We start from the raw sequence: 18000 nt of genomic DNA, 5'->3' as shown, positions 1-18000 counted from the left end.
CAAGTTTTTTTTCTTCTGTTGTGTAGACTGAGGTTAAACATGGTTATGTGTGTTATCACACTGGTACAAATGTTAATAGAATAGTATCCTAATGTAGGAGATACAGGAGAATGGGTAAGGCTATAGTGATAGATGATCTAGATAGATGAAATAACAGTCTGTGAGTAATGTAAATTGATGGATTATAATTTTTCCTTTCTCAGATGATGAAACATGCCTGGGATAATTATAGGATATATGGATGGGGACATAATGAACTCAGACCTATTGCAAGGAAAGGGCACTCCACTAATATATTTGGTAAGTTTACTTCTTATTATACATCCACTACTATATCCGTTTTCTACCTCCATCTTTAAAACAGAATCTAACTTTTTAAGTACTTTATAAAACCTGAGTATTTCTATGTAACAAAATTTGAATTATAATAAGTGTATATATAACATGTACTTTGTTTCTTTTTTTTTGCAAGTTTCAGTCAAGATTTAGTGATAGTTGCTTTGGAATATACAGATGATGTGGTAGATTTTCTAATACACACACACACACACACACACAAACACACACACACACAGATGCTATAGTCATTTATCTGAGTATTTTGAAGCTTTTTCTGCATTCTTTTTTCTTTAGTATCAGGGAAGTCCAGTACCTATTTGTAATTTTTCTTCAAACATAGTTCTGATACTGCTCATATTATAGAGGAGGAGGGGATGCAAAAGAAAGCAGTAGTGCTATGTATACATAAAAAAGTAACATGCCCAGGGTGATTTGGTTGGTAAGGTGAGTGGGTTATGTTGTACATTCACAGTTCCAAGGGAAGGATTAATGTGTGTTTGTGGATGGAGGTCTGGGGAAGAGCTGTGTTCACCTTTAGTTTGCTCTAACTTTTTACCTCTCCTGAGTTCACTCCACTTGTTAAGCTCAGTTTAAAAAAGTAAGTTAATTTACTTAACTTTTACTTAACCCAAGGACAAATCTTGAGAATTATCAAGCTGTTCTTTATCGACTTCACCTCTTTCCCCCATTCTCAATTTTTCTTGATGTGATGAATATCTTTTAAGTAATGATAGGTGAAGGCAAGAAAATACTAATGGGGTAGGAAGGCACACATACTAGCTTTATGTAATGTAGTTATCTTTACTAATTATAATGTGCCACCACAGTAATCTTAATAACATTTTTCTTTGTGATATTTGGAAGAATTTTTCTAATACTTGATTTCTCTTATAATCTGTTTATTGCTTGGTTATTTTTTGTAAAAAATAAAGTGACTGAAAAGATCATTTCTCCCAGGTTTGAGAGATGTTGGGATGGAGGAATAATTTTCCTTTAGGTAATCAAAGACACTAGAGATCTTTTAATACAATATTTAAGTTAGTGTCTATCACTTAATGAAATAAAGCATGTTTCCTCAGTAGAGGTTACAGATAGAAAAGTTCCCATTGCTTTGTGGATGCCCCATTATGAGACATTAGTGCAGGAAAATTTATATTTAATGGTTAATTAAAATTAGATCCTCTTTTCAAGTAAATATTTCTTTATATTAAACTCAGTGGTAAACTTGTGAGTCTTTTTAAAGGATTGGAGTATAAATGTGTACTGAAAATAAGAGTTGGATGTTAATTTTCTACTAGTTTTTTTAAACCTTATTTCTCAGAACATCTACTATATTAACATTTATCAAAGAGGTATGGGTCCTAGGGAAGGTAGTAGGTAAATAACATACATTATTTCATTTAATCATTGCAGTGACTGTCTAAGGAAGAGTTGTTTGCTGAATTTAAATTCAGAATATAAATGAGTTTTTAGGTAACTATTTTAGCGAGCAAAAGGGGTATTTCTTTCTTAACTGAATGTTTTGTTAGAATCCTAATGGAGAAGTTTTGACTTAATTTTTTTTCTATTTAAAAACAATAGCTTTGGGATGCCTGGGTGGCTCAGATGGTTAAACATCTGCCTTCGGCTCAGGTCATGATTCCAGGGTCCTGGGATCAAGCCCACATCGGGCTCCTGGCTCAGCAGGGAGCCTGCTTCTCCTTCTCCCTCTGCCTCTCTCCCTGCTCATGCTCTCTCTCTGTATCTCTGTGTCTCAAATGAATAAATAAAAAAAATCTTTAAAAAAAAAAACAAACAAAAAAATAGCTTTTTTTTTTTTTTAATGAAAGGTGGTTCTAATTTGTGGTAATTTTGTCAGACTTCTTCAGATGTAAACTTTGTAGATCACTCTTTGGTTAGGTTGGTAAATGAGGACTGGGGCATGGCAGGTTCAAATTATTGTCAGGTGAGTTCTTGCCAGCTGGTTATTAGAGCATTTAAGTTGATTTTGTGGGTAAACTGAGAGTTATCTGTGAGATCCTAAAGGTTAAAGGAAGTTAGAGTTGGAAAGGGAGACTTTACAAAATAAGCCCTTTTATTCTGAGTTAACGAGGTACAGAGGCAAGGTTTTGCCAGTGGTCCTCCATTTCAGAGGGATCATCATGTAAATGAAAGCAATTAAGTACATATCAACAAAAAGTTTTACCTTCTTTGCAACCAATCTGGCAAGAGATCAGTAACGTTAGGGATTCTGTAATTTGGTTTATGAATAAGACTATTTTCCTTTAGAACAATAGTCTTATGGACATTAATAGAAACTTCAATAGTATTTGTATAGTTCATATTGCTGTGGACTGAATTGTGTCCCCCATAAATGTATATGTTGAAGCTCTAACCCCTAAGTCATTATATATGTAGATAGAGTAGGAGTTAATAAATGAGGTCATAAGTGTGGGGCCCTAATCTGATAGGGCTGGAGCCCTTAAGAGAAGAGGAAGAGACACTAGAGCTTGCTCTGCCCATGCACATGCACCAAGAAAAGGTCCTATGAGGACATAGTAGGAAGATGGATGTCTACAAGCCTTCACCAAAATCTGGAACCTTGATTTGGACTTTTACAGTCTCCAGAACTATGAGAAAATAAATTTCTGTTGTTTAAGCCTCCTAGTCTATATATTTCATTATAGCAGCGCAAGCAAAGTAATAAATGTACTATATACTGAGGGCTGGTTTTAGAGATGTATGTGAATGAATTTATTTTGCATTCAAAACAACCCTAAGAGGCAGGTGCTGTGGTTACTGTTTCCATTTTACAGATGAGGAAATTGAAGCACAGTTAGGGTTAACTATCTTGCCCAAAGTCACCCAGTTAGTGAATGATGGAGCCAAGATTTGAATCCCAGCTGTCTAGTGTCAAGGTCCCTTTTTCTAACCACCATTCCACACTGTTTCAGTAGACTCTAAGGACAGAAAAACATTAATAGCAGAACACAGGAAAAAATCCATTGTGAGAAGAAAATTCTAGTGAAATGGTAGAAAAAGTGCAAATGCAATCTATAGAATTTTCAGTAATCACAATTAGGTGCTTGTATCTTTTATTAAAATTTTTCAGTGGTTATAATTTTTTCCCTCCAAATAAGCTAACTAGGGATGGATCCTTTATTGTTTATTTTGTTTTATATTTTTAGATATTAGTTTATTAAAGGATTAATAAACAAAGCTCAAGACTTTGTTTCCCACTTATTCTGTTCTTTTTTGCATCTCATATTCTTGCTAGTGAGTATGATTTGGAAGCTTAAAAAAAAAAAAGTCTTTTTTTTTTTTTTTTACTTTTTCGTTGTTTAAACAGAAGTCTAACCAATGGCTGATAGTTCTGAGTGTCTCATTTGACATCCCAAATTCAGTTTGCCTTTACAGAATCAGAATCTTAGAGTTGAAAGGAACTTTAAGTTTAAAAGTCTGGCCTCTATTACAGAACATATAGGCTGGTATTGAACATACAGGAACATACAGGTGAGTATTGAAACTTGCAGTATTTGAGATTATATGGAAAACAACTTAAAATGTGTTCTTTTCCATTTTATTAGCTTTAATTATGAAAAAATCCTTTAAATGGTAACTGAAATCAGTGTTCCTCTGACTTCTAATAGTTAGCCCTTGGCATTATATGATTCTTTATGTGCAGATAACAGAAAACCCATTTCAAAATGGCTTAAACTAAAAGAAATTTAATCAGCTTAGTGAAGTCCTATCATAGATTGGAGTCCAGCTAAGCTTTTTCTCTATGTCTTTCCTGTTTTCCTCTGTGTGTTGGTATCTTCAGACTGGCTCCTTAGCAGGATGGCTGCCTCAGCTCGAAGCTTTATATGTTCGTATTACCACATTTGTAGAAAAGAGAACACTGTAGAGAAGGGAGTACTTTGGTTTCTTAGAAACTTCATTGAAAGACTCATTGTTTCTTGTTTCTAATTGGCTTTTGTGCCCATCCTCGAACCAAATGCTGTTCCCAGGTGGGTGGCATATATTCCTTTGGTTTTACCCAGTTAAGGCAGACTCCTGGAGCTAGTGAGTGCAAAGAAGGAAATGTTGCTGGACGTAAATTAGCACTGGTATTAATTATTCCAACAGTGATTCATGGAATGAATTCTTTTTACTTAGACATTCTGGAGAATAAAAAGTTTTATTATGGATAGGTCTCTTTGTATTTAAAAGAAAGAATTTTGATTTGGAAAAGAGTGTTATAACTTTGCAGTGGTTTTTGAAGTATGCTTTTATTTTCAGTATGTGTCTATGTATGTATCTACATGTGTTTGTGTAAATTCTTTTTGCTATTTCCAGCTTAACTGGGTTTTGACTTCTAATATTTTGTCAAGGATTTTTGCATTTATATTTTGCATTATCTTTGTCTTGTTTTGATACCAGGATAATGCTGGCCTCATAAAATGAATTTGGAAGTGTTCTCTGCTCTTCATATTTCTGGAAGAGATAGTTTAACATTGATTTTATTTTCTTCTTTAGTGTTGGTAAAATTCACCAGTGAAGCCATTGGCATCTGGAGATTTTTTTTCTGGGAGGTTTTTAATCTGTAAATTCCGTTTCTCTAGTAGTAAGGACCAATCAATTTATCTACAATTGACTCTTGAACAATACGGTTGTGAACTGCATGGGTCCACTTATATGTGAGTTTTTTTTGATAAATACAGTATAGTAGTATATATTCTCTTATGATTTTTTTCAAATTTTTATTTAAATTCTAGTTAGCTAACATACAGTGCAATATTGGTTTCATGAGTAGAATTCAGTGATTCATCACTTACATACAACACCCAGTGCTCATCACAAGTGCCCTCCTTAATACCCATCACCCATCTCTAGCCCATTCCCCCACCCACCTCCCTTCATCAACTCTTAGATTGTTCTCTATCATTAAGAGTCTTTTTTTTTTTTTTTTTTTAAGATTTTATTTATTTATTTGAGAGAGAGATAGCAAGAGATAGAGCATGAACAGGGGAGAGAGGGAGAAGCAGGCTCCCCACTGAGCCGGGAGCCCTATGCTGGGCTCGATCCCAGGACCCTGGGATCATGACCTGAGCTGAAGGCAGATGCCTAACTGACTGAACCACCCAGGCACCCCTATCATTAAGAGTCTTTTACAGTTTTTTTCCCTCTCTCTTTTTACTTTTTTTCCCCTTCCCATATATTCATCTGTTTTGTTTCTTAAATTCCACATGAGTGAAATCATATGGTATTTGTCTTACTGTGACTGACTTATTTTGCTTAGCATAATACACTCTAGCTCCATCCACCTTATTGCAAATGGCAGGATTTCACTCTTTTTGATGGCTGAGTAATATTCTATGGTGCGCGCGTGTGCGCGCGCGCATGTGTGTGTATACATAGTATACATATATATGTATATATAACTTATTTATCCATTCAACTGTTGATGGACATTTGGGCTCTCTCCTATAGTTGGGCTATAAACAATTGGGGTGCATGTAGCCTCTTATGATTTATTAATAACATTTTTTCTAGCATACTTTATTGTAAGAATATAGTTTATAATACATATACAAAATACGTGTTAATCAACTCTTTGTTATCAGTAAGGCTGCTAGTAAACAGTAGGCAATTTGTGGTTAAATTTTGGGGGATTCAAAAATTACACATGGGTTTTTGACTGCATTGGGAGCCAGCACCCTTAACCCAGGGTTCTTTAGTTTTGGGTTCTAAATTTTGGTAGTTTGTGTTTTTTGAGGAATTGGTTCGTTTCAGCTTAGCTATTGCTTTTATGTGTGTAGAGTGTTTGGAGGATTGCCTTGTTATCTTTTGATTGTTTGTGGCAGCTGTAGTGATAATCCCTTTTAATTCCTAATATTAGTAATTCATGTTTTTTCTTTTTCTTTTTCTTTGTCAGTCCTGCTAGAAGCTTGGTTTCATTGATCTTTTAAAATAATTTATCGTGGTTCACTTTATTTTTTTTTTATTCAAGTAATACCAACATAGAGTGTTATACTAGTTTTAAGTGTACAATATAATGATACAGAAATTCTCTACATTATTCAGTGCTCGTCGTTATAAGGGTACTCTTAATCCTCTTCACCTATTTCACCCACCCCCCACCAAACTCCCCTTTGTAACCATCAGTTATTCTCTATAGTTAAGAGTTTGTTTCTTGGTTTACCTCTTTTTTTCTTTCCCCCATGTTCGTTTGTTCTGTTTCTTAATTTCCACATAGGAGTGAAATAATACGGTATTTGTCTTTCTCTGGCTTACTTATTTCACTTAGCATTATATCGTCTAGATCCATCCATGTTGTTGCAGATGGCAAGATCTTATTCTTTTTTTATGGCTGAGTGATAGTCTATTGTATATGTATACCACATCTTTTTTTTATCCACTTATCTGTCAGTGGATACTTGGGTTGCTTCCCTGTCTTGGCTATTATCAACAATGCTGCAGTAAACATAGGGGTGCATTTATCTTTTTAAATTTGTTTTCATTTTCTTTAGGTAAATAGCCAGTAGTGGAATTACTGGATCATATAGTAATTCTATTTTTAATTTTTTGAGGAACCTTCATACTGTTTTCTACAGTTGTCTGTACCAGCTTGTATTCCCACTAATGGTACTTGAGGGTTCCTTTTTCTCCACATCCTTGCCAGCTCTTGTTATTTATTGTGTCTTTGGTTTTAACATTCTGATAGGTGTGAGGTGATAATCTCATAGTGGTTTGTTTTCATTTCCCTGATGATAAGTGATGTTAAGCATCCTTTCATGTGTCTGCTGGCCATCTATATATCTTCTTTGGAAAAGTGTCTGTTCATTGATCTTTTTTATATTTTCTTTGTGTTTTCAATTTCTTTGATTTTTGCTCTTTATTATTTTCTTTCTTCCACAGATTCGGGTAGATTTAGCTCTTTTCTGATTTCTTTAAGTGGAAGTCTAGAGTATGGATTTGAGATCCTCTTTTTATCCACTTATCTGTCAGTGGATACTTGGGTTGCTTTTTAATGCTATAATTTAACTCTGAGGTGCTGCTTTAGTTATATCCCAAAGATTTTGATATGCTGTGTTTTAATTTTCATTAGATTCAGTATGTTTTAAAATTTCCCTTGAGGAACCTTCCTGCACTGTTGGTGGGAATGCAAACTGGTGCAACCACTATGGAAAGCAGTATGGAGGGTCTTCAGAAAGTTAAAAATAGAACTGTCCTATGACCCAGCAATTACACTGCTAGGTATTATCTGAAGGATACAGAAATACTAATTTAAAGGGATACATGCACCCTGATGTTTATAGCAGCATTATTTACAATAGCCAAATTATGGAAAGAGACTAAATTTCCATCAATTGATGAATGGATAAAGAAGATGTGGTATAGATAGTCCAAGGTGGAGGGGGGAATAGGAGACCTTTGTTTCATCTGGTCCCAGGTTGAACTAAATAGCTGTCAAATCATTCTGAACACCTGTGAACTCAACCAGAGATCTAAGAAAAGAATTGCTGCAATTCTACAAATAGAAAAGTGACACTTCTGCAAGGTAGGAGGTGCAGACAAGTGAATCCGAGGTGATACATGGGCAGATAAGCCTCGGGGGGAGGGAGCCTCTGTAAGCCAGCTACTGGAAAGCGATCTAACAGTGGAGTGCAAAATCAGAACTTGTAGAAGTTTGCTCCAGTGAGGGACATCCCTGCCTGAAAGGCTCTTAGGTGGCAAAGCAGGGCAGAATCCTAGGTGGGACAGTGTGGTCTCAGGATCCCTGGGGTTACAGAAAGACCAGGGGTGCCTGAGTGTGGCGGAGCTCCCAGGTGTCCGAGTGGGGAAGCTGGCTGAAATCAAGTGAGCCCAGGAGTGGGCTTTCAGCTTGGTGTTGCCATAAACCACAAACCTCTGCACGGTTGGGTGACTCCTCTCAAAGCAGGGGCCCAGCAAGTGGCAGAACCATGGCGAGATCCCCTTCCATCCCCCGGGAGGAGCGGCACAGGTGCACACTGCAGGAGTCTGCAGGGTTTGGGGATGTGAATGGAGCTTGTGTGCCTGAGATAGAAACTTTTCTTGGTCATAGGCTGGGTGAGCACGGAGTGCAGCTGGAGACCAGGGAGAGAGGAGTGATTGACTGCTTTTCCCTGAGGGCAGCTGAAGAGTGGGGCCCTGAGCTTTCAGCTCTGGGGCTGGAGATTGGGAGGCCTCCATTTTCATTCTCGTCCTCTACAGCAATGCGGGAAAACCTTCAGGGAACAAAAGCGACATAGAACAATCCTGAGCAGCTTCCTTAGCCGGGCCCCCCTGGCAAGGGTGGTGCAGTTCCATCTGGGGCAAAGACACCTGAGGATCAATGCAATAGGCCCCTCCCCCAGAAGATCAGAAAGAACATCCAGCCAAGACCAAGTGTACCAGTCACACACAACTGTAAAACTCCAGTGCTGGGGGAAAATAGTATATAGAATTCATGTTTTTTTCTCCACGATTCTTTAGCTCTCAATTTTAATTTTTTTCTCTTCCCTTTTTCAAACAATTTTTTATTTTATCAACTTTTTTTTAAATCTTTTTAAATTTTCATCTTTAAATTTACATTCTGTCCTTTCATTGTATTTAATTTTATTTTTGTATATATATATGTTTTCCTTCTTTACAATTTTAGGATGCAGTTTCTTCTAACAAACAGACCAAAATACACCCAGAATCTAGTGTATTGCTCTGTTCTTGTCACCTGTCTGATCATATTTTCTTTCTTTTTCTTCCTTTTCTGTTTTTAGTCTTTTTTAATTTTCATCTTCACAGTTACATTCTATCCTTTCAATGTATTTAATTTTATTTTTGTATATATATTTTGTATATATATATATATATATATATATATATATATTTTTTTTTTTTTTTTTTGTATATATATACATCTTTACAGTTTTGGGATGTGGTTTCTTCTGACAAACAGACCAGAATACACTCAAGATACAGTGTACTGCTCTGTTCTGTTTATAGTCCTTCTTTTATTTGGCTTTTAATTTTCATTTTTACAGTTACATTCTGTCCTTTAATTGTATTTAATTGTATTCCTGTATGTACATGTTTTTCTTCCTTTACAATTTTGGGATCTAGTTTTCTAACAGACCAAGATACACAGAGGATCCAGTGTATTGCTCTGTTCTATTCACATGTCTGATTATATTCACTCTTTTTAAAAATGTTATTTATTTTTTTTCCATTTTGGGTCTCTTCTGATTTGGTTAGTGTATATTTCTCTGGGGTTGTTGTTGCCCTTTTAGTATTTTATTCTCTTGTTCATCTATTCCTCTTTGGACAGAATGACAAGGTGGAAAAACTTACCTCAAAAAAGAGAATAAGAGGCAGTACTGACTGCCAGGGACCTAATCAGTATGGATGTAAGTAAGATGTCAGAACTAGAGTCCAGAATAACGATTATAAAGATACTAGCTGGGCTTGAAAAAAGCATAGAAGACACTAGAGAATCCTTTTCTGGAGAAATAAAAGAACTAAAATCTAACCAAATCAAAATCAAAAAGGCTATTAATGAGATGCAATAAAAAATGGGAGTCTCTAACTGCTAGGATAAATGAGGCAGAGGGGAGAATTAGAGCTATAGGAGACAAAATGATGGAGAATGAAGAAGCCGAGAAGACAGATAAACAACTACTGGACCACAAGGGGAGAATTGAGACATAAGTGATACCATAAAGCGAAACAATATTAGAATAAATGGGATCCCGGAAGAACAGAGAAGAGAGAGAGAGAGAGAAAGATAGAGAGGGAGGCAGAAAGTATATTGGAGCAAGTTAGAGCAGAGAACTTCAGTCATCTGGGGAAGGAAACAGGCATTCAAGTCCAGGAGGCACAGAGAACCCCCTTCAAAATCAGTAAAAATCGGTCAACACCTTGACATATAATAATGAAACTTGCAAATCTCAGAGACAAAGAAAATCCTGAAAGCATCTTGGGGGGAAAAGAGGTCCATAACCTACAAGGGTAAACATATTAGACTGGCAGCAGACCTATCCACAGAAACCTGGTAGGCCAGAAAGCACTGGCATGATATATTCAGGGTGCTAAATAAGAAAAATATGCAGCCAAGAATACTTTATCCAGCTAGGATGTCATTCAGAATAGAACGAGTGATAAAAAGCTTCCAGGACAAATAGAAACTAAAAGAATTTGTGATCACTAAACCAGCCCTGAAAGAAATACAAAGGGGATCCTTTAAACCAAGAGAGAGCCCAAAAGTAAAATAGACCAGAAAGGAAGAGATAATCTACAGAAACAGTGACTTTACAGGTAATACGGTGGCACTAAATTCATATTTTTCAGTAGTTACTCTGAATGTAAATTGGCTAAATGTCCCAATCAAAAGACACAGGGTATCAGATTGAATAAAAAAGGAAGACCCATCTATATGCTATCTGCAAGAGACTCATTTTAGACCCAAAGACACCTCCAGATTGAAAGCAGGGGGTGGAAAACCATTTATCATGCTAATGGACATCAAAAGAAAGCTGGGGTAGCAATCCTTATATCAGACAAATTAGATTTTAAGCCAAAGACTCTAATAAAAGATGAGGAAGGACACTATATCATAATTAAAGGGTCTGTCCAACAAGAAGATCTAACAATTTTAAATATTTATTCCCCTAACATGGGAGCAGCCAATTATATAAGCCAATTAATAACAAAATTAAACTCATTGATAATAACGAAATAATAGTGGGGGACTTTAACACCCCCCTCCCTGCAATGGACAGATCATCTAAGCAGAAGATTAAGGGAACAAGGGCTTTGAATGACACACTGGATCAGATGGACTTAACAGATATATTCAGAGCATTCTGTCCTAAAGCAACAGAATACACATTCTTCTCGAGTGCTCATGGAACATTCTCCAGAATAGATCACATCCTGGGTCAACAAATTAGGTCTCAACTGGTACCAAAAGATTGGGATCATTCCCTGCATATTTTCAGATCACAATACTTTGCAACTGGAACTCAAGCACAAGAGGAAATTTGGAAAGAACTCAAATCCGTGGAGGCTAAAGAGCATCCTACTAAAGAATGAATGGGTCAACCAGGAAATTAAAGAAGAATTAAAAAATGGAAACAAACGAAAATGAAAACACAACTGTTCAAAACCTTTGGGATGCAGCAAAGGCAGTCCTAAGAGGGAAGTATATAGCAATACAAGCCTTTCTCATGAAACAAGAAAGGTCTCAAATACACAAGCTAACCTTACACCTAAAGGAGCTGGACAAAGAACAGCAAATAAAGCCTAAACCGAGCAGGAGAAGAGAATTAATAAGATTAGAACAGAAATCAATGAAATAGAAACCAAAAGAACAGTAGAACAGATCAACAGATCAATAAAACTAGGAGCTGGTTCTTTAAAAGAATTAATAAGATTGATAAACCCCTGGCCAGACTTATCAAAAAAAAAGAGAAAGGACCCAAATAAATAAAATCATGAAGGAGGAAAGATCACAACCAACACCGAAGAAATACAAACAATTGTAAGAACATATTATGAGCAACTATATGCCAACAAGTTAGGCAATCTGGAAGAAACGGATGCATTCCTAGAGATGTATAAACTATCAAAACTGAAACAGGAAGAAATAGAAAACCTGAACAGACCCACAACCAGCAAGGAAATTGAAGCAGTAATCAAAAAATCTCCCAACGAACAAGAGTCCAGGGTTGGATGTTTCCTAGGGGAATTCTACCAAACATTTCAAGAAGAATTAATACCTATTCTTAGGGGCGCCTAGATGGCTCAGTTGGCTAAGCGACTGCCTTCAGCTCAGGTCATGATCCTGGAGTCCTGGGATCGAGTCCCGCATCGGGCTCCCTGCTCAGCAGGGAGTCTGCTTCTCCCTCTGACCCTCCCCCCTCTCATGTTCTCTCTCTCTCTCTCTCATTCTCTCTCTCAAATAAATAAATAAAATCTTTAAAAAAAAAAATACCTATTCTTCTGAAGCTTTTTCAAAAACTAGAAATGGATGGAAAACTTCCAGACTCATTCTCTGAGTCCAGCATTGCCTTGATCCCAAAACCAAAGACCCCACCAGGAAGGAGAATTACAGACTGATATACCTGATGACTATGAATGCAAACATTCTCACCAAGATACTACCCAATAGGATCCAACAGTACATTTAAAGGATTATTCACCATGACCAAGTGGGATTTATTCCTGGGCTGCAAGGGTGGTTCAACATCCGCAAATCAATCAATGGGATACACTACATAAATAAAAGAAAGGACAAGAACAGTATGACCCTCTCAATAGATGCAGAAAAAGTATTTGATAAAGTACAGCATCTTTTCTTGATTAAAACTCTTCACAGTGTGGGGATAGAGGGAATGTACTTCAATATCATAAAAGCCATCTATGAAAAGCCCACAGTGAATATCATTCTCAATGGGGAAGAATTGAGAGCTTTTCCCCTAAGGTGAGGAACACAGCTGGGATGCCCACTTTCACCACCATTGTTCAGTATAGTACTAGAAGTCCTAGCCTCAGCAGTCAGACAGGAAAAAGAAATAAAAGGCATCTGAACCAGCAAAGAAGTCAAAGTCTCACTATTAGCAGGTGACATGATACTCAATGTGGAAAACCCAAGAGTCCACCCCAAAATTCCTAGAAGTCATACAGCAAATGACAGGATATAAAATCAGTGCACAGAAATCCGTTGCATTTCTGTACACCAACGAGACAAAAAGAAATAGAAATTAAGGAGTTGATCCCATTTATAATTGCACCCAAAACCATCAGATACCTAGGACTAAACCTAACCAAAGAGGCAAAGGATCTGTACTCAGAAAATTATAGAATTCTCATGAAAGAAATTGAGGAAGACACAAAGAAATGGAAAAACATTCCATGCTTATGGATTGGAAGAACAAATATTGTTAAAATGTCTATGCTACACAAAGCAGTCTATACATTCAGTGCAATCCCTATCAAAATACTATTAACTTTTTTCATAGAGTTGAAAAAAATAATCTTAAAATTTGTATGGAATCACAAAAGACCCTGAATAGCCAATGACACACTGGACCAGATGGACTTAACAGATATATTGAATGTTGAAAAAGAAAACCAAAACTGGTGGCATCACATTGCTGGACTTCAAGCTCTATTACAAAGCTGTAATCATCAAGACAATATGGTACTGGCACAAAAACAGACACATAGATCAGTGGAACAGTATACAGAACCCAGAAATAGACCCTCAACTTTATGGCCAACTAGTCTTTGACAAAAGAGGAAGGAATATCCGATGGAAAAAAGACAGTCTCTTCAACAAATGTTGTTGGGAAAATTGGAGAGCCACATGCAGAAGAATGAAACTGGACCATTGTCTTACAGCATACACAAAGATAAACTCAAAATGGATGAAAGACCTAAATGTGGGACAGGAATCCATCAAAATCCTAGAGTAGAATACAGGCAGCGACCTCTTTGACTTTGGCCACAGCAACTTCTTGTTAGAAACTTCTCCAAAGGCATGGGAAACAAAAGCAAAAATAAACGATTGGGACTTCATTAAGATAAAAAGCTTTTGCACAGCAGAGGAAACAATCAACAAAACTAAAAGGTAACCTACAGAATGGACAAAGATATTTGCAAATGACATATCTGATAAAGGGCTAATATCCAAGATCTATAAAGAACTTCTCAGACTCAATACCCCAAAAACAAATAATCCAGTCAAGAAATGGGCATGAAGACATGAAGAGATATTTTTCCAAAGAAACTATCCAAATGGCCAACAGACATATGAAAAAATGCTCAACATCACCTGGCATCAGGGAAATAAAAATCAGAACCACAATGAGATACCAACTCACGCTGGTCATCTTTGAATTAAACTCCTTTTTTAAATTTATTTTTTATTTAAATTCAGTTAATTAACATATACTCTATTATTGGTTTCAGACCTAGAGGTCAGTGATTCATCAGTCTTATATACTACCCAGTGCTCATTATAAAAGGTATGCTCCTAAATGACCATCACCCAGTCATCCCATCCCCGCACCCTCTCCCCTACAGCAATCCTGTTTGTTTCCTGTGATTGAGTCTCTTATGGTTTGTCTCCCTCTCTGATTTCGTCTTCTTTTATTTTTCCTTCTCTGCCCTTATGATCCTCTGTTTTGTTTGTTAAATTCCACATATATGATCATTTCAGTAGATGCAGAAAACGCATTTAACAATACTCAAGATTGATCCACGATAAAAGCTCTCAGGTGACTGGCATAGAAGGGAACTTCCTGAGCCTGATTAAAGAAAGGCATTAAAACACACAGACACACAGATACCCCAAAATAAAACAAATGGAAAAAGTTTGCCACATGCTTAATATTGGAACACTAGATGTTTTTCCCTAAGATTATGAACTAGGCCAGGATGTCTGCTCTCTTACTTTTGTGAGATTGGAGTTGAGGTCCTAGCCAGTACACTAAGAAAAAGACAAAAGAGATATAAAGATTGGAAATGAAGAAGTACAAGTGTCTTGTAGTCAGTAAGATTGTCCATGAAGAACATCTTAAGGAATCTACTGGACAACACCAACCAAGTACTAGATTGAATAAAATTTAGTAAGGTCATAAGGTACAAGTTCAGTGTACAAAATAAATTGCATTGGGGTGCCTGGGTGGCTCAGTCGTTAAGCGTCTGCCTTTGGCTCAGGTCATGATCCCAGGGTCCTGGGGTCGAGCCTCGCATCAGGCTCCCTGCTCAGCGGAAAGCCTGCTTCTCTCTCTTCCCTCTGCTGCTCCCCCTTGCTTGTGTGCTCACTCTTGCGCGCTCTCTCTCTCTCTGTCAAATAAATAAATAAAATCTTTAAAAAACAAACAAAAAAACCCAAAATAAGTTGTATTTCTATATACTAGCAATAAACAGTCACAATGCAATTTTTTTTAATACCATTTGCAATAGCATCAGAAAATATGAACTGTATGTGGGTGAATTTAACAAAATATGTGCAAAACCTACACTTAAAACTGTGATTATCGAGAGAAATTTCAAAGGACTTAAATAAATGGAGATGCCATGTTCATGAATTGGAATACTCAATACTGTGGGGATGTCAGTTCTCTTAAAAGTCATATTTAAATTTAAAGAAATCCCAGTCAAAATGACTTTTTGCATAAATTGATAGGCTGACTCAAAAATCTATATGAAAATGCAAAGCATGTGCAATAGAGTAATCTTTTAAAAAGAAGAACTAAGTTGAGGGATTTATATTACCTGATTTTAAGATGTATTATAAAGCTGCAGTAATGAGGACAGTCTTATTGGAGACAGAGAGATCAGTGGAAAAGCACAGAACTAGGACTGCACATACATGGTTGATTCAAAGGTGCCTGGGTAATTCAGTGGGTAAAAAGATACCTTTCCAGTAAATCATGCTGGATCAGCTACATGTTCATATAGAAAAATAACAAACCTTGACTCTTGTACATAAAAATTAACTTGAAATGGATCATAGAGCTAAACATAAAAGTGAAAAGTGTAAAACTTTCGGTAGAAAGCTTTGGAGAAAATCTTTGTGACTTTGAGGTAAGAAAAGAGTTTTTAGAATACAAAAAGCATAAACCATAAAAGGGAAAAAATGGATAAATTGGACTTCATAAAAATTAAAAATTTCTGCTCTCCAAAAGACATTAAGAAAATGAAAAGTCAGCCACAAGACTTGGAGAAAATGTTTGTGGTACACACACACGAATGTATTTAGAATATATAGATGATTCATATACCAAAGAAGGTTTATGAATAGCCAATAAGCACATCAGTTTCCAGAGAATTAAAATTCAACCCACAATGCAATATCCTACACACTCATTAGAATGTCTAAAATTAAAAAGGGCAGCAATACCAAATGTTGACAAGGATGCTAGAGCAACCAGAACTCTTCTGCATTGTCGCTGGGTGTATAAAATGGTACACTCTGAAGAGCTGTTTGTCAGTCTCTTGTAAAGTTAAACATAAGCTTATCACACAGCTCAGCAATTTCACTCTTAAATATTTCCATGATGCTCACAAATGAGATCAGATAGTAGTTTTATTTTTCTTACTGAGACTTTTGCATCAATGGTATGCAGAATCCATAAATTGGATTTTAAGATCTCTCTATATTCTATAAAAATTTATGTAGGAGTTACTGTTCTTAAAATTAAAATAAAATCTATTCTATGGAACTTCCAGAGTATGATACTTTTATGGCGGGTAGTTCTTTGAGAACTTCTCAATTTCCTCTGTTTCTTGGTCTGTTTTGTTTAGATTTTATGTTTCTTTTCTAAGTCAAAGTTTTATATATATATAAAATACATATATTAAAATAAATATATAAATATATATAAACATATATGTAATATTTTTATTTTATGTGTTACTATATATAATATTAAATATATAATATATATTCATAGAAAATAATCAGTTGCACTCATTTTTTCAAATTTATTGATACAATATGACTACAATGGGTTTTGTATAGTTTCTTAGTTTCGTCTGTATCTATTGATGCAGTCTTATTTCTTATTTTGTGTTTTTGCATTCCCTGGCTACGTTTTAAACATTGGTTAGTGGTAGATTCATTATATAGTTCTTCTAATAGAACTATCTCTTGAATTTATATTTTTGACAATTTTCTTTATTTCTAATTCATTAATTTTTGCCTTTTTTTCTGATTCTTTGAACTTTTTTGCTCAGGTTTATCATTCTTTTTTTGTTTCCTTAGTAGAATGTTGTGAATTCAATTATTTTCATTGTTCTTATTAAATAACATAAAGTTTTCAAGTTATGAGTTTTGAGAACTGCATTAGGTGAATCCTGTGTTCCCATAATAAAGTTTTATTAATCTTTTATACATTCTACAGTGTTGTGTTTCACTTCTTCGACCCAAATGTAGATTTATTTATTTATATATTTAAGATTTTATTTATTTATTTCAGAGAGAGAGTGAGAGCCTGAGCAGGGAGAGGGAGAGGGAGAAGCAGACTCCCATGCTGAGAAGGGAGCCCAATGTAGGGCTCGATCCCAGGACCTTGGGATCATGACCTGAGCCAAAGGCAGACGCTTAACCAACTGAGCCACCTAGGCGCCCTATCCCAAGGGTAGTGTTAGATCTTTTAACCTTTTCCAGTTGAAATCTTGAGTTGTCTAGGTAAACAATCATAGTGATAGCCAGGAACTTCAATTTTGCCTTTTTCTTCCTTGGGCTGTTTAGCCCATGGCACAAACCTCTTCTTGTGGAACTAACCAGAATTGGTACAGAACAGGTGGGTCAGCCCTTTTTCCGTTCCAGAGTTGTCTGCACCTTAGAGGAATACGCACTTCCAGGATTCCATAAATAACTAGAGAACTGAAGCATAACTACCTATAAAAATTGAAATAACAAAAACAGGTACTCTTAAGGATTTAAAATAAGCATAATAAATATTTTGGATGAAATACATAAAAAGATACATATTTAAATGATTATGGAAGAGATAGGGATATCTGGGTGATTAAAGGCTTGATAAAATATTTATCATCCTAATAAAAAGTTGAGGAACAAAGAAAAGTAAATGGAAAGTATGTCTGTAATAACCCAGAACGAACATTCTAGTTAATGTCAACATGAAGGGAACTTAAGTGGGGACAAGAACCAGGAACTTTATCAGAGTG

General features: G+C 35.9%; 1 protein-coding gene across 3 annotated transcripts in view; it reads left to right on the top strand.

Moving 5' to 3' along the window:
- Positions 1 to 18000, top strand: part of MAN1A2 (mannosidase alpha class 1A member 2) — a 251056-nt gene that overhangs the window by 89886 nt on the left and 143170 nt on the right. For all 3 annotated transcript variants that reach the window (XM_036071039.2, XM_036071037.2, XM_036071038.2), the window contains exon 3: positions 204 to 300. In XM_036071039.2, the coding sequence (XP_035926932.1) occupies positions 204 to 300 (97 nt within the window). The remainder of the gene's footprint in view (positions 1 to 203; positions 301 to 18000) is intronic.

The sequence above is a fragment of the Halichoerus grypus genome, chromosome 5 (genome assembly GCF_964656455.1).
Source record: "Halichoerus grypus chromosome 5, mHalGry1.hap1.1, whole genome shotgun sequence".
NCBI classification, from domain to species: domain Eukaryota; kingdom Metazoa; phylum Chordata; class Mammalia; order Carnivora; family Phocidae; genus Halichoerus; species Halichoerus grypus.
This window is presented reverse-complemented; position numbering and strand designations above follow the sequence as displayed.